The 23145-nt window shown below is 36.5% G+C and overlaps 1 protein-coding gene across 4 annotated transcripts in view; it reads right to left on the bottom strand.

Annotated features, from left to right (window-relative positions):
• ERICH1 (glutamate rich 1) overlaps positions 1-23145 on the bottom strand; it is an 85590-nt gene that overhangs the window by 12603 nt on the left and 49842 nt on the right. For all 4 annotated transcript variants that reach the window (XR_006166426.1, XR_006166427.1, XR_006166425.1 and 1 more), the window contains exons 4-5: positions 6689-7066; positions 4042-4236 (exon numbers count right to left, since the gene is read on the bottom strand). Coding sequence is in view for 1 of the 4 variants with exons in the window: in XM_042803188.1 (XP_042659122.1) it covers positions 4042-4236; positions 6689-7066 (573 nt within the window). In the remaining 3 variants the exon portion in view is untranslated. The remainder of the gene's footprint in view (positions 1-4041; positions 4237-6688; positions 7067-23145) is intronic.

Genomic DNA, 23145 nt, shown 5'->3' with positions numbered 1-23145 from the left:
TGAAACAAAGAAAACACATTTCTCCTGAAATACCTCTATGACATTTCTGAACATTAAACATTGTGCAAACATCTGCTTCCATTCAACATTAGCATTTCAGTAAAACCAATAGGCCTTGAACACTAATACATATGCATTTCTAGATAAACAGGTTCATTTTCTTTTAGGAGGTCAGTTATTTGTATGAGAAACAGTTTTGGTCCTATATTTTGGAATGTCCTATTTTTTACAATTCAGAAATTCTGAAAAAAAGGAGATGGAACTGACATGATCATAGGGGTAAGGATAAGAGAGTGCAAACTTCTCTACTTCTTTCTGAATGGAGAGTAATTTCACACATTATTATTTAACTTACAGAAGCACCTAGAAGTCCCATTTGAGAATGAGTCGTCTTGCACAGACAGCTGCATTAAAGTCTCAAAATGCCATGACTTCTGTCTTAATTCAGAGATTATCTATGTGACTATTTATTTTTAATGACAGGTCTTTCTACGGTACTTATCACATAACATCACGTTTAAGATGATTCTATGTTATGCTAATATACCTTTCACATTTCATTTCCTTTTCTTTGAATGTTCACTCAAAAAAAAAAGTCAAATTTAATCATTTTCAGGCCTCTGTGTATCTAGCTTGTGCATTGCTGGCACACAGTAACTGTATTACTTCTGGTCTGCAAAATGTAGCCCCCCACAATAGAGACATATATAAAGGACAACTCTCCAAAAAAAGGCAGCTAAAAGAAGCTTCTAGCTCTTCTGTGAGTGATAATTTCCTAGGCAACAAGGGAAGAGCATATTTGAGACTTGATACTAACCAACAAATGGAAAATATTAATAGATAATGGAATGAAGTTGATGAGTAGAAGCTGAATGAGTTCATAAATTAGGGGATAATGACTTTTTTTTTTTTTTTTAATTAGGTGATCACCTATGCTTTAATAATTGATGTGAAGTGGGAATTAAGTAGCTCTCATTTAAAAAGCTACGGTTTCCAACCAGCAAATGGAGCATTACTTCCATTCACAGCTTTTCTCCTTTGCCCACTGCACTGTGCAGGATCATGAAGGTGTCTGGCTTTCTTGAGCAAATGGCCACTGTCTTTCGGACAGAAATCAGTCAAGCTCCTCTCACGCAAAATGTGTGTCTATTTGACTGCTAAACACTCTCTTCCCTGAACTTAAGGAAGACTTCAGGTAGAGGTAAGTACTTTTTGTTAAAGACTACCAAATAAATGGAAATAGTAATAGGACATTTTGTTATTTTTTACAGTCTGAAAACAATGACACTTTAAGTAGTCATGTTGAGATTACTATGATGTACTATACATTTTTAACCTAATAAACTACTCTAAGCTGTATTTCTATAACAAGAACTTGAATTTGCTGAGACATCAAGTTTTGGTATTAACTCTTAACTTTTACCATCTGTTCACTGGGAATGAAATCTAAAATTTAAGAAAATGGGGCAAGAAGACCTATTTTTGAGCTAGAAGTAGGAAAAAAAGCATAATTAAAACCTTAATTCAAGGTAAAATTTCAGAGCACTATATTCTTTCACTGAGATTCCTGAATTACAAATAGAATGCATTGTTAAACTCTGCTGAGACAAATTAGTATCTAGCAGGTGTTTAATTATTCTTTAATATTTTATAACTATGTATTTTCCTCTTTCTTATGTTGTTGTACTTCATGAATATCAAATCAACTATTATGGTTATACCACCATGAACTTGGAATGAGATTAGAATTGAGGGAATGAACAACAGTTACTAGAAAAAAAAAAAAAAGGCTGGAAGAGTAAACAATTTCACTCTGTATCAGCAGAAACATAAATAAATTTTAAAAATCACTCACAAAATTTTCTTCTGCTTTTTTAAGTGACAAATACGTACATCAGAAAATTAGAGTAGTTGCATGGATTTGTTTCTAATTTGCTTCTGTTTTCTTTTCTCTCTTCAGTTTGACATTCCTGTTATGTAAAAATAAACAGAACAGCTTCCCCCAAGTCTGCAAAACCCAACAGAATTCCTAGTGGGTTGAATAGAATTTGGATAAGGCCTGGAAGGAATATCCTGAATGTGGCCACTTCAACAGTTCCATTGTGATTTAATCAACAGAAACGGAATTAGGTCATTTAATAAAGGGCCAATACCATTACCACTATTCCTGCTGAGTCCTACTTAGTTTGTAAATGTGTATTACATCCAATGAGACTATCTGATTATAATTAAGATCATAGAATTCAGGCTTGAAATTAATTATTGAATGCACAGAAGGATTTGGTTTCATGTACATGTGGATACTTCAGATCTATCAGAACTTTAAGGGTTGTCATATTCCGTATCTACACTTTAAAGAATACCTATGAACTTCTGTAAGAGTGTCCTTTTTAAAATGTATTGGCTATGTACTCTACATTCATAGAATGGTTTGGGTTGGAAGGGACCTTAAAGATCACCTAGTTCCACGCCCCCTGCCATGAGCAGGGACACCTTCCACCAGACCAGGTTGCTCAAAGCCCCGTCCAACCTGGCCTTGAACCCTTCCACGGAGTGGGCAGCCACAGCTTCTCTAGGCGACCTGTTCCAGGGTCTCACCACCCTCACAGTAAAGAATTACTTCCTAATATCTAATCTACCCTCTTTCAGTTGAAAACTGTTAGCCCTCATCCTATCACTACACTCCCTGACAAAGAGTCCCTCCCCACCTTTCCTGTAGCCCCCTTTCAGTACTGGAAGGCCTCTCTAAGGTCTCCCCAGAGCCTTCTCTTCTCTAGGCTGAACAACCCCAACTCTCTCAGACTGCCCCCGTAAGGGAGGTGCTCCAGCCCCCTGATCATCTTCATGGCCTCCTCTGAATCCACTTGAAGTCTCTATTTTCTGTGTTTTTACAGTGCACAGCATGCAGTAGGCTCCTGTCTTGACTGGGATCTTTAGCCACTACCATACTGTAAATCATTTAATGATCTTACAAGCAATGGTCTCTTCTTTGAGTGTTATTGCTAAGCCTCTGATGGCTATGATCTTACTTACTGTGTAACCACACTACTACCAGCTCAGTTGTTACTCTTCAAAAGACTTTAGGGCACAATCTAAAATGGTTGAGAATCTCTCATGCCATAGCAAGTGTTCTCAACTCTGTTTAAATTCTTTGCGGGCAAGAAAATTCAGCACATCTTGATGCTGAAACAAAAATACTAATGACAAGTAACAATGACTGTTTAAATGAAGACTACTCGGAAAACATACTATTATACCTTCTATGGACTACATGCTGATCCCACACTCACTGGAGGAACTATTAACTGTCCAAGAAGAAATTCTACTAAAATCAAAGGGGTTGTAATAGAGAACAAAAGGACCATGAATGAAATCAGACTTGTGTCTCAGGGATGAAAAGATTTAGTAGCAGATTAATTTTTCTTTTTATGAATGACCTTAAAATATAATTTATTATAAAGAGTGACTTTATGTTTTTACATAATTAACAGTATTTGTTAAAAACTTAAACCAGACATTTACATTTAAACAAAAACAACGCTGTAAATCAAACTCTGTCATGCAAAATCTATGCGCTAAAGAAGTCACATAGGTGACCAAGAAGAGATGAAATAATGGGCTTCATAGATTCTTATACATGTAAAATTAATCCTTAACTGAATTAAAATCTCCAAGATAAACAAGTTCGTTTCTGTGATTTAAAAAAATCTACAAAGAGAATGTATTAAAAATATGCTTTAAACATGATTAAATCTTAAGACAGTTAAGATTTTAAACATATTGTTTTAAGAACCTGAATCATCTTGTTCTCTGTAGTTGCTGCAAAGTATGAAAAGCTTCTGTATCGATTGTAACCAAACAAGAAACAGAGAAAATAATTGTATTTTTGGTTGGAATTATGCTTTCAAATCTTGTATAAGCATGTATATGCTACTACATAATTATTTACAGCTTCCTAATTAAAAAAACCTGTGACAAATCTGAATTTTAATCCACACAAAAAAGAACATCAGTGAATGAACATAAATGAATGGTACGTACCAGGAGGCATCATGGATTGTTCTTGGAACTGTTTCAAAGCATCCTTCAATCTCTCAATATCCTGTAGCAATACAAGGGATTTCAACTGATGTAGAAAAGTCACATCTGAGGAGGAGATGGTTCGAGATTCAAGACAGTGTAAAAGCTCTTGGGCAGTTGCTGAATTTATTGCAGAATCCGTGCATTCTGACTTATCTGGAAAAACAATTGGAAAACCAGATTAAAAATACTCAATGAGCACAGACAACTTTCTTAATTATACTCTTCAAATTATACTTTTCAAAGACAGCACCTTCCTTTTTAGTACAACTTACAACCAATTATCAGGTACTAAAGAGCAGCTTGCTCCTCCCATTTTTTGTTAAATATTATAACAATGGTAAGAGGTTGAAGTATCATATTCAAAAAGTAGAAAGGACAATGGGATTCATAGTGACAGGAACGCCAGAGGAATCTAAACTTTCAAGATTACCCCAGGAAGAGGGTGTGATGAAGAAACTGTAGTGTGTCCAAAGCACTGTGTTCTTGCTTCCTACACACCATGTACTACTAAAAAGCACACACATGTGGAGACAGGGAACAACTCCATGGAACTACTTCAGAGCACTTCTGGAAGCATCCAGTTATCTTGGTATTTGTACTTTTAAGTTTTTATTTAATAAGCAGATATTATGGCATGCAAGACAGCAGAGAAGGACATACATTGTTTCTGCATTACTAAAGCATAAACTAGTTCTTCCATTCCAGTAACAATGTATAGTCTATCTCTTTAACTAGACTCCCTTTAATTCTTTTGATTTTCACCAGCAAGACAACTGAGAAGAACAGAATTTTCCCGATTCAGCTTTCTAACATAAGTACAGGTAGTATAATCCAATGTGACCATTTGAAAATGCTTCTAAAAGCAATGGCTTCCAATTTTATCTAAAAAATAGGGAGTGTTAGAGTCACTCAACTAGAAAAGGCGAACAGAATAATGTCAGATCTATGTATTAACTGGGATTTGCCTAACAAGAAAGTTAGTCACAGTCTGATTTATGGATGTGACATCTTATCTGCAGGTGAACTTTCTTTTACCTGAGAATTTCTGTCTGTGGATTCCAAGGTCCTCACTGCCTCAATCCTCCAACCTGCAGGTTTGACACCAGGCCCCGTCAGTCAACCACTGCTAAAGCCTGAACTTGATTTCCAGGAAAGATGGAACCTTAACACTTTTTCTTAAAATTCAACATGCAACACAGCTGTGGACTACCGACCAGGTTTCTGTTCTGGATCATGTATTAACAGCAGAACTTTTAACTGAATTTGCAGTCTTGCGCAGTTACTCTGGAGTTCCACTACAGCAAATGTATGTATTCTAGCTTACATTTACATAGCCATACACTGAAGTAGTAAAATTCTTATTTTTGGCGATGGAAATACATTAGCCAGAAAGTAGGACAGATTTCCAGTGCTAGGCTTAGTATGAAGACATGAAACAGCAGAAAAATTTTAACAGTAAAGGAAATTCTATGTATAAATCTTGAGAAAAAAATTAACATTAAATCCTTGATGTCATCTTAACAGGGTTTTAAAAGTAATTCTGTAGCCTAAAGATGAATTTTATGGGACTAAGAGCTGACACCTCTGAACTCATACAGGTAGGTAAGCTGTTTAATATCCCTCATTCAGCTCCACAAAGACAGTCAAGGGCATACACTTTGAAAAATTTTTCACTTTTTTTTTCCAGTTCTACAAGACAGTTATAATTTTAAAGCTATGTTCTGAGCTGAGCAACAAAAGAACACACCATCTTGCCCTTAAGAAAACATATCTAATTCTAGATGATACCAACATAATCTGGTGTATGTACAGATAAATACTATAGTACTTACCATTATAACTTATCTCTGAAAGGCACTTATGACATAAGCACCATACAAACAGCATTTTAGAAAAGCAATGGAAGAAACATACAGTAGGAATTTCTCTGATTTTAGTGGCCAGATGAACATTCAATAGGCCATTGGGGACAACATCCATGCAATACTTTAAAAAGTGCTATGGAATGTGCATTGAACATCAGTTCACATTCATCTTGTTCACAAGTGCTTTATGCCAAAACACTCTCCCAGTGCCAACAGTATCTTCCACTTTCCTCTTGGATGCTGTCTGTCTAGATTTCCTTATATATTACAAATAAATCTCCTCCTGTGAAGGCGAACTTTCTTAAAAGTAGGTTGGTTCAGAGAGAATAAGCATGAAAGTAGTTTAGGATAGCAATCATTGCCCTCATCTGAAGCTCTCTGAAAAGAAGTAATCCTCCTGGATGTGTGCTTCCAGAGGAAAAAATCCAGTCCATTTTAACCACTACATTTACCCCAAATGCATTAGAATGTTTTAAAAAAGAGCAAGGAATATTATGTATATTTTCAAAGACAGCGAAACAAAGAGATTAGGACCACAGTTTTTTATATTGACGTGGATTCTTACATATTCGTGTACACACCAGAAAATGGGACAAATACTAAGTACTCATACATCTTACTGTGTTCAAAAGAGAGACTTCTCTAGTAGATCTGGACCGTTCTACAACGATAATAAGGTACATCTATTTTCCCCTATGTGGTAATACTCATGAAACAAAAGGAGAAAGAGTGGTACATACTATCAGAAAAATAAATTTGTTGTGTTGCCTGCAGGAAGTCCAGAATGCTATCTGCCTTTTCATCTATGTTTTTTAAGCCTTCTGCTTCTTCTCTGTTGTTTTTGTCAGGCTGATATGTAAAATCCACACCGGTAGTTTTTGTTACCAAACCAGCTGCTCTCATTTTTTCTTTCTGTCTCTTCTTTTTCATTTTCCTCTTCTTGTTTTTGCTTATTTTGGGACTGTCTGTCTGCTGCAGCTGTAAATTATCTTGAATGAGAGCCTCTTGTATTCCAGATTCTGTTTGTTCTCCATGTAAATTATTAGGGTTTTGCAATCTGCTCTTTTGTTTCTTCCTTCGAATGCGTTTTCTCTTGGTTTGTCCTTGATATTCCTCCTCTGCAGATTCAAAAGAGACATGATAGTTATAAATAAGAAGATCTGTAAAAAGCATTTTGGAACTGCATACAATTAAATATTACTCCCTTCAAATTCTAGGATGTCTGAGTGGCTCTAACCTTACTTTTATGCTTAGAATACCTTTCAGTATTACAGTGTCAAACCCAACTTTTCTGAATGCATTGAGTAAGAAGACAAGATTCTTTTCCCTTCTGCTTTCAATAAAGACTGTAGTCTGCTTTGTGCTAAGTACTTTACATCATATTTACTTTCTTAAGGCAGATAATATGGTTCTATACAGAGAGTGAGATCAAAAGAAATGCCAGGTCAAAAAGCAGTATGGGCAGGCTGGTGGACATGGGATGAGAGAGCTCCCCCAAGAGCCCCACACCACCACTTGGTAGACTTGACCAAGAACACAAGAAGAATGCATGTAATTCACAATAAAAGATGACAGTGCTTATATTGATGATACCCCTGCACGATAGTGCTGTGCCTTAAAAACACCAGGCATCTGTTTCTGATTCTTCCACTTTCTCCTCCTTAACCATACCTCCTCTTTTAGGGAGCTGCAAGCTCAGCTTTGGACATTAACTTTACAGGGAAAGCACACAAGGCATCAGTGACCTTGGATAGTAATCTCTGATCTCTTTAACAGCCTGTGTTGTTTCTGTCATTCCCTTGCTACGTTATAATTTCCTTACTAGTTAATTCTTCAAAAGGCACAAATGTCAAGGGAAAGAAGTCCCCCTTGCTCTCCAAGACCGCTTTCATGCTTCTTTACTTAGATTTTATCTCCATACACAAAGCCAGAGTTCTAAAGTCATCTCTGACCCTGAACTGACTGCCTCTCCCACAGTTCTGAGTGTAAGCCCTCCTGACACTAGCAAGGGAAGACTGCCAGAATCCATCTTCCCTTTGACTGCACTTCTGCTTAAGTCCATATTCAAGCCTATAATAAATCCTGTCTAATTAAATGAAATTCCCTCTTTTACAGTCTAAGAAAATCCTCACGTTTAAACATCATGGAGTGCAGAATGCCAGTGTTCTTCTAATGTCTTGCTCCAGAAAGTTAAGCCATTTATCCTTCCCCTCAACCTCTACCCGCATGTTTCTAAATTCCCCACAGTGTATTAAGCCCAGTGCTCTTATTTATCTGGTTTTACGCCATCCTCTTATTCACCTGGTTTTACACCATTTCCTTAAGGTCAAAGAATCTTTGCTTGGCAAATGCTGGTGTAATGCAGGAGAGACACCTGAAGCCCAATGTGTGTTTCCAAATGATCTGCAGAGTCTCCTGAACTGCCTCTGACATTCTCAGCTTGTTTGGCTTTCTCATCACTCCTCCCCCTACCAGTCTTTGCCTCTATGTTTTCCATGGTTGGAGGCCCTCTCTTTCATTTTGGTTTCTTTTTCTGTCTTGAACTCTGTCAGCTCTGAGCCACTTTCTCTCTTTAAATATCACTATAAGACTTTTAGTTCTTTAGCTGACAGATGACTCACTGCAAAGCAATTTTCCATACTTTCTATAAAGAAGGCTGAATAAAAATAAATTTGCTGTATTGTAATTGAACACCACAGCATGTTAAAGACACACCAAACGTCACCTCATACCCACAGTGTGGAACGTTTCGCATGCATGGTATTTGAGCTAAATATCTTTATACATGATTTGGACATATGGGATGTGGGAAAAATAACGTCTGTGGGAATAAAATATCAGAACTGAAGGCAGATATGAATGGTGAAAGATGCTATAAACAAAACATCAATGTTTCATCTTATGATCTAATTTGGATTTTCATGGGAGTATTGTGTTATAATAGGTGAATTTCACTGTAAACATAGATACATTGTTCCATAAAATTTGTCAGCCCTCTGTTAACCTGAACCACACTGTTTGCTAATAAAGCTACTCTAATCTTATGCTCTCAGCAAAGTGGCCCAATGCACTCTTCAAGGATCCAAGAATCACTAAATCTAGAGCAAAACTACAGCATGTTGTGTAGCCAAGCATCTTCAATCGGTTTGAAGCCACTTGAAAAAAATGGTGCAGAAGGCAGAACAGGGTTCAAGATAATTGATACTTTGAATCAAATCCAAAAGTTTGCTTATCCTTGGTAGCTCAGGGCAGGAGGTCTGAAGTGAACAGTGTAAAACTGACAAAAGGCAGAATGGAGGTAGTTATCCCACGTGTATGTCAAGACAAATACCCGACTGAAAGGAAATCAGAACTGTGATGAGTTTCCTCCAACACAGAAAACAAATCAAACATGAGACTTTACCCAGTTCTCTTGAGGAGTTAAACTGGCAGTGTTCTAGCAGCTTTTGTCATTCTTTGCCCTGTATTTTAATATCTCTTTAGTATCTACTGATTCATGTGTGGGAGCTACTAGTGATTCAACATCAGGAACAGATGAAATTAGATGTTGACAAATACAAAGCAATGCACACAAAAGGGATTAATTTGAACAACTCATTGCTAGGGTTAGAGTGAACTCTTATCAGCTCAGGAAAAACAAAACAAAAGCCAGACCTGCGATTCAGCACGGTAAGCTCAATGAAAACATTGGCTCAGTGGGTATCAGTGATCAAAACTGCAAACACCTTGTTTGCATACATAAGAAGGTATGGAAAATAACAGGAAAAATATTCCAAAGCGATTATACAGATCTGTTGTACTCTTCAAGCTTGTAACACTGTTTCTTAGCATAATCCCAGCACAGTAAGGCTTTGGCAGACAAGAGGAGGACTGTTACAGAAGTTATCAGAGAAAGAAACCCTAAAAAGATTTGAATGATTTGACTTGAAAGAAAGAGTAGTAAAATGGGCTCTGTTTCTCATGCAAGAATAAAGTGACATCTAATTAATCTGAGCAGTTTCACAAGCAAACAGAAGAAAGTAAATACTTGTTTTATAAACGGTATAGTTAGTTTATTGAATTCACATGTGTGTGGCATGCACAGGAGCCAAGAACTTAGTGGGATTCAAGAACTGGTTATTTATATAGTCAGCAAGGCTACCTGATTATAACAACTATGCTAAAATATAAATAAGAGTTGTACAAGAAATATAAACCTGCCACAATCATAATGTTTAGGTCACAGCCCACACAATGATCTTAACAAATGAAACGTTCAGTGGGATTCACCTCCCACAGCTTTAGCTCTCTGGAAAGAAAATAGTGCATACTTAGACCTATGCTCCCTCTGATAAACCAAGAGACGCTAGCATCTTCAGAAAGCAATTTACCTCATCCTAAACCAGCCGGGATGGAAATGCACCCTGAAGGTCTCCATCTCTCTCTTTCCCCTTCTATTAACTACAAAGGAAATGTAGACAATGAATTTGGACTAGATGTTTACAACAACTGAGAAGAATTAGATTCTTTTACAAAAATTAACAGTATGGAGGAAGGTGCTTCTTAACATGAGTTAGCTCATCAGACTGATCTTTACTAATCAACAAAATTCACTGTTTTATGAAAAAAAAATTTTTTTTGATTGATCTGCTACATTTCTGACTAGTAGGTAGACCTGATAAAATTTCAATAGATATGAACTTGGTTCCAATAGTTTTTCCCACTGACTGAAGAGGTTTGTTATGTCAAAGCATCACAATTATAACAAATGCAGGGAATATATACTACACAAGCAATTTTAGTAAGGTGTTGAAAACATACTTAAGCAATGTTGATAGGAATATCAGCTTTTGGATTACACTAACTATAGCCACAACTGCAGCTACAGCTTGTCCTAATTCCACAAGAACTGATGATTCTTCTCCTTCTGTTCCATAATGGCCTGTCACCTCTATCTCTCTCCTAAAACCCACCTCTGCTCCACAAATGGCTTAATTTATCACATAATCCAATTATCTAGAACCAATTGTCTTTAGTCTGGACTTCGTGCTCTCTCAGACTGAGTAAAGTGGCTTCCAGACAGAATGTCCATATACATTTTCTAGACATGGTCACAATTTCATAAGCATTTCTTTCAGCCTTAATAAGAACACCCTCCTCAGGAACTGTTCAAAACTCCATGACTGAAAAGATGAGCCTCCTCAAGTTTATCTGCATTCTTTCAGTTCCTTCAGACAGTGGCAGATGGAAACATTCAGGGAAAGTGTTATGTAAGACAATGAAAAATGGAAGACTATTTACTTATGTGTCTGCAAGTCTAAGGTATACAAAGTTCTACAGCATGTCAAACTGAAGTTTGGCTTTGAGTATCTGAGAATAAGCTGATAATACTAGAGAATTTAAAAAATCAAGTCCCTAGATATTATTAGAACAAATTATTTGAACAGCACATTACAAAAAAAAAAAAAAAAAAAAAAAAAAAAGAGATAAAGCAGACTGAGAAAAAGATAGTCAAAGAATATCCACTGAGCTTTAGAAATCTCCTCTATAATGTGCTCATCATGACTCAAGTATGGCAGCTGGCTCTTCTGCTCAAGGACCAAGTCCCACAGTAGGCTTTCTGGATGTTGTGCACAGGAATTTTGTTCTTTTGCTCAGATGAAACAGGACATGTGCCACTCCTGAGTTTTCCTCCAGCTTGAACTCTTTTCCTCTCTCTGATAACTGGATGGATTTTCCATGGTGTACCAAGTAGTCAATGCAGAGGAATTTAATTGTGGTTTAGGATCTTGCAAGGGAAACAAGTAATGCTATTTTAGTGCCAATTAAGGTATCAGCAGCTACAGTTTGGCCAACAGTGAAAAGCTGTGGCTAACGAATGCAATAAAATGTAATGTAATGGTTTATTAGAATAAAAGCAATACTGCAAAAGTACAAGGTGACGTTAATATTTTTTACACTCTTTTTTTTTTTGAAATAGTTTCAAATCATCATCTGAAATCAGAAGAAAAAACATTTCAAAGGTTTTAGTAAATTATAACACTTTTGATGTTGGAGAAAATTGTAAAAGACTGGAAGCTGTTTAGGATAGGGACTGTCTCTTGTTCGTTCATTCATACTATGTTTGTATACTCACAAATGAAGAATTCATACAAAACTGGCAAAAGATGTGTATACGCTACCTATCACAACAGAGTACTACCTCTTGAATTTAAAGCAAATCCAATTAACAGTAATGATAATAATAAGTAGTCTGCAACAGTCTTCTGATCCTAAATGTTTATCTGACTGTATATACAGAAGAATTTCTCTTACTCATAAGATATGACAAACTCCTGCCACAAGAGGAACCGTACTTGGTCACAACAAACATCTACCTAGTACTATAACCTGTATCAAGCAGTATCCACACACTGCATTTAAGATAAGGTAAACTTTTGATTTATATAGTGGTATAATGATGTTCTTTCTTTTGCACTTTTTACCCTAGTAATTGCCATAATTTTATTTGCTTTTTGACTGTTGCTGAGTGCTAAAATGTTTTCACAGTTATTTATCATACTGTGGAATCTTACTCCTGCTTGGTAACAGCCAGCTCTGAGTCCACCATTTTGCAGATGAACTTTGACTGGTTATTTTTTCCTAACTGCATCACTTGACAACTATCTAAAATGTCGTTCATCCGCCATCTTTGACAAATCACTCAATCTGAGATTATGTTGCACCCAGCTCTCGCCTTTAGTGCAGTCGATACGTGTGTAGCCATGAGGAAACCTTCTGACTCCACTTTTCACTCTTTTTACTTTATCATCTATTGAACACAAGTCTTCAGTTGTGACCTCCCTGTTTTGAGGATTGTTGCATTCTCTTCATCTACTTTCCTATTCTGGGACTTTGCCTTTCATGCTATGTCTATGTGCACACTTGATGAGGGTCTTTATCAAAAGCTTTATGGAAATTCAAGGAAAACACATCAACTGTAGCATGTTTATCCACATAATTTCCTGGCTCTTCAAAGAATTTGAAGATAGGTGTAGAATTCCTTTTTTCAAACCTCATATTGATCTTTCCTATGTAGATCACAGGTTTTGGGGCATCCATAAATTTTATTTTGCATTATAATTTGTGCTGAACTGCCTAAGGCAAACACCAGGATTACACACTTGCAGTTCCCTGGATAATTTAAGAACTGTTTTAAGAAACTGGTATCACACTATCCAGGCTGAAAGTCTCTGATAACAAGGCAATTTGAAAAGCAAGTGGTTATGCATCAGTGTCTGAAACGTGGGCAATTTCTTCCCTTGAATTCCTTCAGAAATTTTAGGTGAATAAGATTTGGTACTGGTGATTTTATTTTATCATTTATTGTGTTTCATGACCATTAAATCACTTCAATTTCACATATCCTTTACAAAAGCCCAAGAAGTAGCATTCCAGCATGGGATTCTCCAGTCTTTTCCACAGATAACATCAATGCAAAGAATTTATTTAACTTCTCTGAAACAGATCTCTCTAAGTATTTCTTCTATACCATCATCATTGGCTCAAAAGACTAGCAGGCACATTGCTCCAGATGTATCAGAGATAAGACCTACTACCAGTTTTAATTCTTTGTACCATTTGCTCAAACACTCCTCAGCTTGTCTGATCATGTTTTTACATTTAAATCTGTTTAAAACATCATTTGGGTGTGAATTCAGCTTTTTAAAGGACACCTACTTCTTTCTAACAACTTCTTTTACTCTGTTGTCTACATCTGATGTCTTCCTTTTGCTATTTCTCAAGCATTTCATGACAGGTGGTGGGTGCTGGCCTTGAATATCACATATGGTGTCCTTAAGTAGCTTCCACACAACCTTGTGCAACCTTCTTCTCTTAGCTGACCTTTTTTTTTTTTTTGTAAGTATCTATTTTTGTGTAGTGTTCCTTCTTGAAGAGGATCATAATTGTTGTGATTTTTGTTGCTGTTATTTCAAGTAGGATATTGAACCTAATGGTTGCTGTGGCAATGTGCTTCTTGTGAACCAAACTCCACCCTGGAGAAATCATAGCCCCACAAACCGATGCCTTGGCTATTGACTGTGTCTAAAAACTGAGACTTTTTACAACATCCTGATGTGACAGTCATGTCATCTGAACTGGGAGAAACTGAAGATCCCATTACTACCCTCTTTGCTGCTTCTCAGATCTTTCAGCATACAGCAATGAGTATTCACAATCCCAGCTGGATACATGATGAAACAGACTCTAAGCTTGCTTTGCTTTTTGATATGTACACTCAGTCCACACACACATTGATCTAAGGCATCCAGGAGTCATTTGGAACTATTCGAGTAAATAAATTAATTTTGACAATAATGTTTCGGGCCTCCTGTCACTTTGTACAAAAAGCTATGCTTGATGAAGCCCACAAGTTTTCTTAAATAACAACTTTTCTGATGCAAATTTTGTACCGTTCAATGACTTAATTTTTAAATGAAAGCAAATATATTGACCTTTTAGTGATTTTTCTCATTATTATTTTTTAAATTTCAAGCTCGCTGTCTTCATTTATTTTGGCTTTTTTGGGGTGATATGCAGATAGAGTCAGTCACCACTGTATAGAGGCATCATGCAACACTTCCTAAGTGGTCTCAGTGGTGCTTCCCTAAAACATGGAGAATTATTATGATGACTCAGTACGGAAAATAAAACAAAATCATGGAACTGAGCATATGCACAGACATGAAAGAAGAACAGAGACTTTGGAGACAATCAGTAACTGTTGTGAAGAACTGTAAACATTTTCAACATTTGATGTCATATTTACACTTAAAAATTTTGTTCTTTTAACTTTGCAGGACACAAATACAAATTCAGAGGTTTTTTTAAAGTCTTTTTTTTTTTTTTCCCAGAGCTGATTTTCAACCAATGCTTAAAGAATCCAAAGCTCTGCCTTTCCTCAGAATAACAACAGAAATGATAAGAAAAGCTGCAATCTTAAAATCCTTTTCAGCATGTTTTTTCCAAATGCATCAGCTAAAATAGTGTAAAGCGTTAAGAAGTTATTTAGACTACAGGACCACAGACTATGAAATGATAAGAAAACTGATACCTAGTTTCCCCCTGTGATAAAACAGTATCAAAGAGCATATCTAAACTAAAAGTACAATCTTTTGTACAAAAGAGCTATCTAAAAGTACAGACACTGACATACTCAGCAACAAAACCCAGCCCACATTTATCAATTTCAGTTATCAAACATTTAAATACAATACCTCAATTAAATTTTTGCAATATTTTGCAAGATTTCTTCACTTCTTACACAGCCTCCAATAACCAATCACATTTAACCCTACATATGAAAGAGCTGCCAAAAGTACAATTTATTACATGGTTCTTTCGGTAAATCCTACTTTATAACACTTTAGAAAAGGAAAGTCTGAAAGAATGCAAACCTTCCAAGTGTTTTATTTTAAACTATAGCCTTTATCCATTTATCTTTGGATCTTAGCTCTCAATTAAATTAAATTTAATTACATAGTTTCTAAGCATCTTTGTAAAAACAAGGATGTTTTAGGGTCTGGGTTCAGTTTATTTTTATTAATCACATTTTAAATGAATTATGTTTTAAAGAACAGTTGAAAACATTAATGTAAGTCATTTCTTAATGACTAAGTGCTCTATGTTAAGCTAATCTTGCATATAGATATGCAGACAGGTATGCTGTAAAAATTAAACACCACAGGGAAGATCTTGAACAGCCGTGTAAACTGGCAATCTGCCAACGTGTAATGGCTGGGTATTGGGTGCCACAGTCTTCCCAGTGATGTAGGTTTGCTCTTGACTGCATGCTGCACTGCAATGGGGCTCTGCCCTGGCCAGAGCTGCGAGGTGACAGGGCTCAAACCTTTTTTCTCCATAAGGAACATGCCAAAATAGGTTTTAAATAGGAAAGCTAGGTTTTATTAGAACAGACACTAGAACAGGGCATTTTTGGGGGAGAAAACTCAAAATGAGGAAAATCAAAACAATAAAATACATCACTGTACCTCCACCTTGCCTACTTTATCCTGGTAAATCAATCTGCTTTGCTTAGGCTTGTTCTCAGTCCAGCACATCAGTGATTTGCAGAGTTGCGGAGAAGCCTGCACAGTCCCCTTCGCGTCTCTAGGGAAAGTCCCTCTGAAGCCTGGGTTCCTGCTGCTCTCAGCAGACATCTGGTCTCTGCTATACATAGGGCTTAGACCTTAGGCACCATCATTCCTCCACAACCTGTTTGCCCTTTACCTTCCAGAAAGTTATTCTCTCTCAGCAAATGTCTCCTCATCTCCTAAGGGCTCCACCCTGGCTTCTCTACTAGGCAGCCACAGTTTTTCAAAAAATGAAACATGATAGATGATACAAATATGTGATTATGCATAATAAATTAGAAAAAAAACCCTCCAACTGATACCTTTCTGCTACACAAATGTCTGGGAAGTGACTGAAAGAATTTTGTCACATGTTCTCAACATGAGATCATGTACTACACAGTCTATTTTCCTAGGGATTGATCCCACTGTACATCGTCTACTTTATACTATTAGATCATCTAGTTCTAGACACAGCAAAAACACGCATCACCCAGTCTTTATAATTTCCAGGATTTCTTGTGCTGCTTCCCAAAACACTTAAAATGGCAATGTGACCACAATGACTTGTCTGTTCGTCTTAGAGAAGTGCCAAGTTCTTTTTAGTTCCCGTTTAATCTGTTGAAAATTAGAAACTGCTCTGCATCTCACTGAAGCATAGTATATTCACTTGAAAATAAGAGACTTGCTTACTGTTTTTCAGTTATATGATGTGATCTGTGACACAATCCTGCTATGATAAAAGGAAATGTGTTAATCTGTCTACATTTGACATTGTATTTCATACAAATTTAAAATCTGTCATGTGCTCGCAGAACAGAGGTTTTCCATCACATGCTGCAATCCCCATCCAGATTAGTGGTGACGCTATTGCTTTTTTTCTGTACTTGGTGCACCGCCTGACACCTCTACAAACTGAAGGTTTAATTTTTCTTTTCTACTTCATAGAACTTTATAGCTAAAGTCATAGACTACACATAATATGCTATGAATATGCATAATTTTTCTTTCCCTTCTTTGATATATCTATACACGTAATTAGATATTCATTGCTAACTGCATCTCTCACATTCACATGCTTTCTTGAACTGGCTGATGTATACTACTATTAATCCTATTGGGAGGAAGGTAAATCCACTTGTTAGCATAAAATGCCATTGCTTCAGGGAAGGAACAAAAGGGTTCTCCCAAAGAGAATTTACCCTGCACTAGCATCTAACTCTAACCTACCTGCTAACTTTTAGGCAGGATATAGTCCCTAAATGAAATACATAGGAACAGCTAAGAAATCTGTGAGAGGAGAGAATGAATCAATCCAGGTGTAGTAAGCCCCTCTCTAGGGCTTAATGATATTTCCTCTGTACGTCTTCCACAAACCAGACAACAGATTTGGGCAAAGAAATTGTGACACAAGTCATTTGGCAGCTCTGCTGTAAGAGGCTATTGTACTACTGTGTCGCTGAATATAGCTTGGGGACAGGCTATGATTTAAGCATCTCGAGCTGTACTGGATACTGTCAGTACACGTCATTGACTAAGCAGTTAGTTTTGAAAACATTTTAGACTTAGGGAGGGCAAATCTTCAAAGATTTCTTAAACTGACCACTTCCAATCTGAAAAAAGGAAATGGGTATAGTGCAGTGATGGCTTAACCCTGATGAAGCTGGACAGCAGGGTTTATTTCACTTTTGCTCTTCCTGACCTTTTAGTAGTAATTAATAACACATATCACAAAGGCTTACACATGACTGGGACAGAAAAAAAAAAATTGAACAGAACTGTTCTGGTCATTTCATCTTCCTGCCATTACAGTTCTGAGGGTGCCTTCTTACCCAGTCAATAAAAGTTCCTTTTATTATGCTGCCAGTATTTGTGCAATGCCACTAACATTGCTACAGTTCATCACTAAAATCTACTTGATAAGTTTTTCCTGAAGAGATGCAATTACATTATCAGACTATAGATCAAACCATAAACTTTAACAAGTACACACAAACAAACCCCCCCCCCCCCCCCCCTTTCTGTCCTCCTAGTCTGGTTCCACCTAGAAGTAATTTGACATGGCGTGCAAAATTGTTGTTTCCCTTTATGTTTGTAATTTGACATTATTCTTCCCAGTTCAGCGTGAAAAGCATACTGCTTCCCGTTTCTGGAAATGGAGTATCTCCACATCATTCCAGCAGCAAGATACCCATAACCTTGTCAAACCTTTAGCACAACTTCAGTGAGATACTCAGTTTGAAGTCAATCACACTGCTCTTTTGGAGTAGTGACAAGGTTACAGAATCACATTACTTGATATATTATATCCTCTGCATTGGATTTCTGCTATGTTTCAATCTAAACCATTTCAAAACCTGGAAACTAATTAAGTGATACAATGTTTTTTCCCCTCACAAAGACTTTGCTTCTGGTCTCTCTCATCTGACTTATGCTTGTTGTCAAAGGGGTGTTCAGGCTTCCTACGCTTAAGCTGCAGAAATTGCTTCTACCAATACTTAGGGCAGCCAAGTCATATCTGATTTTTCCCAAGATAGCTACTACACCACAGACAGTTTTCTTACACTAAAGGAATATTCTATTTTTATATTCAGAGCCCGATGACATGTCCCACACAGAATTTTGTTTAAACAAGAAAATGTAAAAACTGTTTCTTCATTTTACTTGTATAGAGTAAAAGGGAGCCTGCTTGTAGGCTCCAGTTACAAGATCATCCCCTACATTAAGCCAATTGCATAAAGTGAAGATGCTGGATTTCGATGCAAGGAACACAGGTCTCAGAAAAAAAAAAATTGCTTAAGCAGTAACAGTTTCCTTAACTTTAATTAACAAATGCAATTCTGGTGAAAAAAAAAAAAAATCTCATTGCAAATGCAAATGGTTTGCTGGAGTCAAAGACTATAGCTTCATTTGGCCCTTTTCACCTTGAGAACACACAAATTTTTACAGCTGATTAGACAACGCAGGCTGGCTAAGTAGGTATCATAAATTCAAAAAGATCTGCGTGCTTCTGTAATAATTATATATCTTGCATGATTGTTGCTGTTCCTATCTGTACAAACTATCCAAGTGCTTTTACACTATACTACCACTACTCTCATGGCTATATCACAAGCTACTCATGAAGCACATGAAAAATTACTGTATATGTATCAACCTGAATATTATCTGTGGGTATACAGGAGATCAAAATTGCTTTCTTGGAAAGTAAGCTTTTATTTTTTTGTATAAAGACTCCTGGTCAGCTGTTTACTTTATGAAAAAGTGCTATCAAAGAAACCCTAACAAACCAAACAGAAACAAAAAAAAATGAAACCAGTGTTCTGTGTTTATGCACAGCTCAGCTCCATTTCAATTCTTTCCAAAGGACAACTAGAAAACATGCAAAATGAACCATGAGAAAGTGGGTCATTTTCATATACACTGATGAACAGCAAAGAGAAGCGGGACAGAAACTCAACAAAATTAGATTTTTTAAACCAAAAATAAATTCAAAGAAATCTGTAGTAAGGTTAGAAGCTACCCGTACATCTCATTAGCAAAGCCAAGCTTCTTAAGGTTTCACTGGAATGCTGAGTTTGAAATCACCACAAGCAATGGCTGTGAATCCCCCTCCCTGCCCCCTCCATAAAAGCTGTTTTAAGTCAAGCTGGACAAGAGACCACACAGTACAGGCTTCTGTGTCCTCAAAGAACTGGCAGTTTGACTTTGGTAGTCAGTTCCTGTGTTCACAGGGCTTTTTTCATTCTGGTATACTAGAGAGTTCACAAAAAATCTTGTGGCAAGTGACAGGACCAACAAACCGCAGCAATGGCTTTAGGTTCTCTGGAGATAAGGGCCCGAGCACTGCCCCCTCTGAAAGCAGGACTGGGAACCGGGGCCACCGGGATGGAGGTAGTGGGTGCCTGGCTCTCTGGTGCTGGCTCCTTCACTGCCAGAGCAACATCAAGGGAGACTGCAACCTAAATTTTACTAGTGCCTCATCCTCTGAAGGATGACCACACGCTAACCAGGACTTCACACAAGACTCACCTCTGTCATTACTTTACACTGTAGCAGGCAGAGAGAGCTTCCACTGTATGAACAAGTACGGTGACACAGAAAGCTCGCAGAACTTCAGAAAATAGACTGCAAACAGCTCAAAATAATTCAGGACTTTCATTTACTTGGCTTTTAAAATAAGCATTTAACTTCAAGCAAGTTTAAGTGTATGGAACTACTGCCATTAGAAGAAAAGGTATAAAAAAGAGAAGCATAAAAACCTTGTAAATACATTTGAACTAACAGATATATAATACACAATGAAAGTTTATATAGCTTGTAATATAACTGCTAGAGGCATTTCACTTTAATACACATATTTAACCAAGAATGTATTTAATAAAACAAAAATGCCAGTTACAGAGTAAAACGGAAAAGCACTGTAGATGATCAGTACAGAATACATTCAAGTAATTTAACCATTGTGTTTTTAGATATTTTTCTGCATATGTGCAAAAGTTATAACACCATCTCTAAAGCTTTTGCTGAAGTTCTCTATGCATATATATAAGGGTTTACACTAAACAACGTATGATGTTTCTTTTCAAATGCAAACATTTATGATTATTAGTGGATGCTGTATACCATTATGATTTCTAGATATATGTCAAAGAAAATACCAGAACAGAATTTTTTCTTGGGAAAAGTAATTTCTGAGATTATTTAAACATACATCTAAATTCCATGCAATCATTACCTGCTTGAAATTAGAAACACAGATACACACATATGTATGTAATACATATGAAGTAAGGAAACGCTGCATATTGTACTTGATAATCTTTCATTGATATATTCTTCTTCCCTTTCAGAGAAAAAAAAAATAAATTTCCATCCAAAGCTGTATAATATTTAGCATTAAAGGGTCAACCCATCAATAGTATATTCAAGATTCTGGTACCATAGTTCAGCTGAGCAGCATTTCAGAACTATGAGTACTTACCTCACTAGGCACCTCTATGCCTTAAAACAATCATAAGCAAACATAGTTCAAGAGTCTCTGAAGAGCAGAAAAAACAAAAGGGGCATCAGAAAACATGTGGGGAAAAAAAAAAGAAAAAAAGCCCAAAATAAATATGAAAAACTCAAGAGACAGTGAGTTAGTAATGGAAGTAAATGTGAGATTTCCATTGGCAAGTGCTACAAACAAGATGCCAAGAAAATCTGGTGTTTTTTTCAGGAGGAGGAAAGCTGGGAAAAGAGGACAAGATTAAACCTCGATCTTGAGATGAAAGCGGAAAAGCTGTATCACTGTTTTATTACTTTTAATTCTTTCTGTTCATCCTTAGGCTATGTATTTTCATTTCTTAAGGAGCTGTAACAAGCACAAATTAACATTTCTTTCCTCTATAGTGTTCACCTATATACCAAATAAAGAAGTACTGAACAAAGAATCAATCAATTCTTTTTGCTGGCAGAAGAGGAAGGATGGACACTTTGTTCTTTTCAGTAAAAATGCTACAGTTCAGCTAAGGTATTTAACTGAGATGTATAAGCTACCATAATATTCACTCCCCTCTCTGTGGTCAAATAAAAAGTGGCAGGCTCCTTCAAATGGTAAGTCTGATCCTAGCTAGACTTTATTATCATCACTTGTTATAATATCAATATCACTAGATGCCTCACTCTCCTAATTCTACAAACAGTTTAGTAGGGTATTCTCATATGCTCCAGGGAAAAGGTGCAATAAAATCAGGTCCCTGCACAAATCTGTTCTATTGCAGCAGTTCAGGATATGAAGTGTTATGGACCTGCAGACCAGCCCTGGAGCCTGCAGCAGTCGTTGTCTCTCTGTGCCAATCTACCAACACTGTCTTAATTTCAACCCCATCCTTGTATGCATATTTTTGCTCGTGTCTTTATACATTTGGGCTTCTGCAGCAGAATCTTTACTATTTTACATAGCTTGTGTAATGAAAAGTGCATTGATCTGAGCATTCAGTAAAGTCAAATTCTCTGGTGAATGATTCTTAATAAAGGTGCATACTTAATTCATCTATCTGTCTTTAAAGCCAACACAATTGTTTGTTAAAACAGCACCCTAAGATGTTTGAGCTTACTATGTCAATGCCAGTATAGATAATGGACAGAGATAGAAAGACACAAGGGAATAGCTAAGATTGAAACAGACAAATAACGGATTTAAAAGTTAATGGAAAACCAACCTAAATTTGTTAGTTAAATATAAAAGAACTAAGGCTTTGTAGTATATTGAATGAAGGCTGGAAAAGAATAGGTGCTACACTTGAGCACTAAGAAACACTTGTGACATTTTTACTTTATTTGCTGCTTCCTCTAGAATGCTGAGTAACTACAGATATAATTCCTATATTTAACGATAGTCACTTTTCATAAAGTTTCACAGTAAATAATTTTCCTATCAACTAAGCAGCTGCATGTCTCTGTCATTTCTGGAAATCATATCTTACACTTAGTTTTATAGTCAGGATAAGAAAACATTCTACAGAAAAAGAAAAAAAAAAACAAAAATCAAACCAGACACATGCATTAAAGAGTATTAGCTTCTAACTCCTAATCTTTAGAGAGACAATGACCAAAAAATTAGATAGAGCTATTTATTTGTCCAGACTAAGAAGAGATGTTTCAATTTGTAAATATTCAAGAAATGCTGATACACTAATGGAGTTGAGTGCATACTAAAAATGGGAACAGAATGGAATGTTCTGTGAACACACTGCAAACGTAAGCCATCCAGATGTGAAAGTACCTACTTTGGATTTAAGACAGAAGCATGAACTGAATTAAGCTCATAATGTGTTAAGGATGAATCTTTTTATTAAATGTTTGTTAGGTTCTCTTTAAGGTGTTGCAACCATTAGTTTCATTATACTTAAGATTTTTGCATCTAGTTAGTCTATTATTCAAGCTACCAAACCGAAGGTTTTATCTAATATTATATCTGGCATCATGACAGTGCATCCTCTATCTGTCAGTGAAAAGCAAAGCAACAAAATAAATTTATTTTTGTGACTCTCTGTGCAAGTATGCTGATATTCAGTTCAGTGTTACACTCGTACCTTGGTCCCAGTTCAAAAAATGCCAAC

The sequence above is a fragment of the Tyto alba genome, unplaced genomic scaffold (assembly GCF_018691265.1).
Source record: "Tyto alba isolate M040663 unplaced genomic scaffold, T.alba_DEE_v4.0 Super-Scaffold_40, whole genome shotgun sequence".
In the NCBI taxonomy this organism is placed as follows: Eukaryota; Metazoa; Chordata; class Aves; order Strigiformes; family Tytonidae; genus Tyto; species Tyto alba.
Note: the sequence above shows the minus strand (reverse complement) of the source record. Positions and strands in the feature narration are given on the sequence as shown.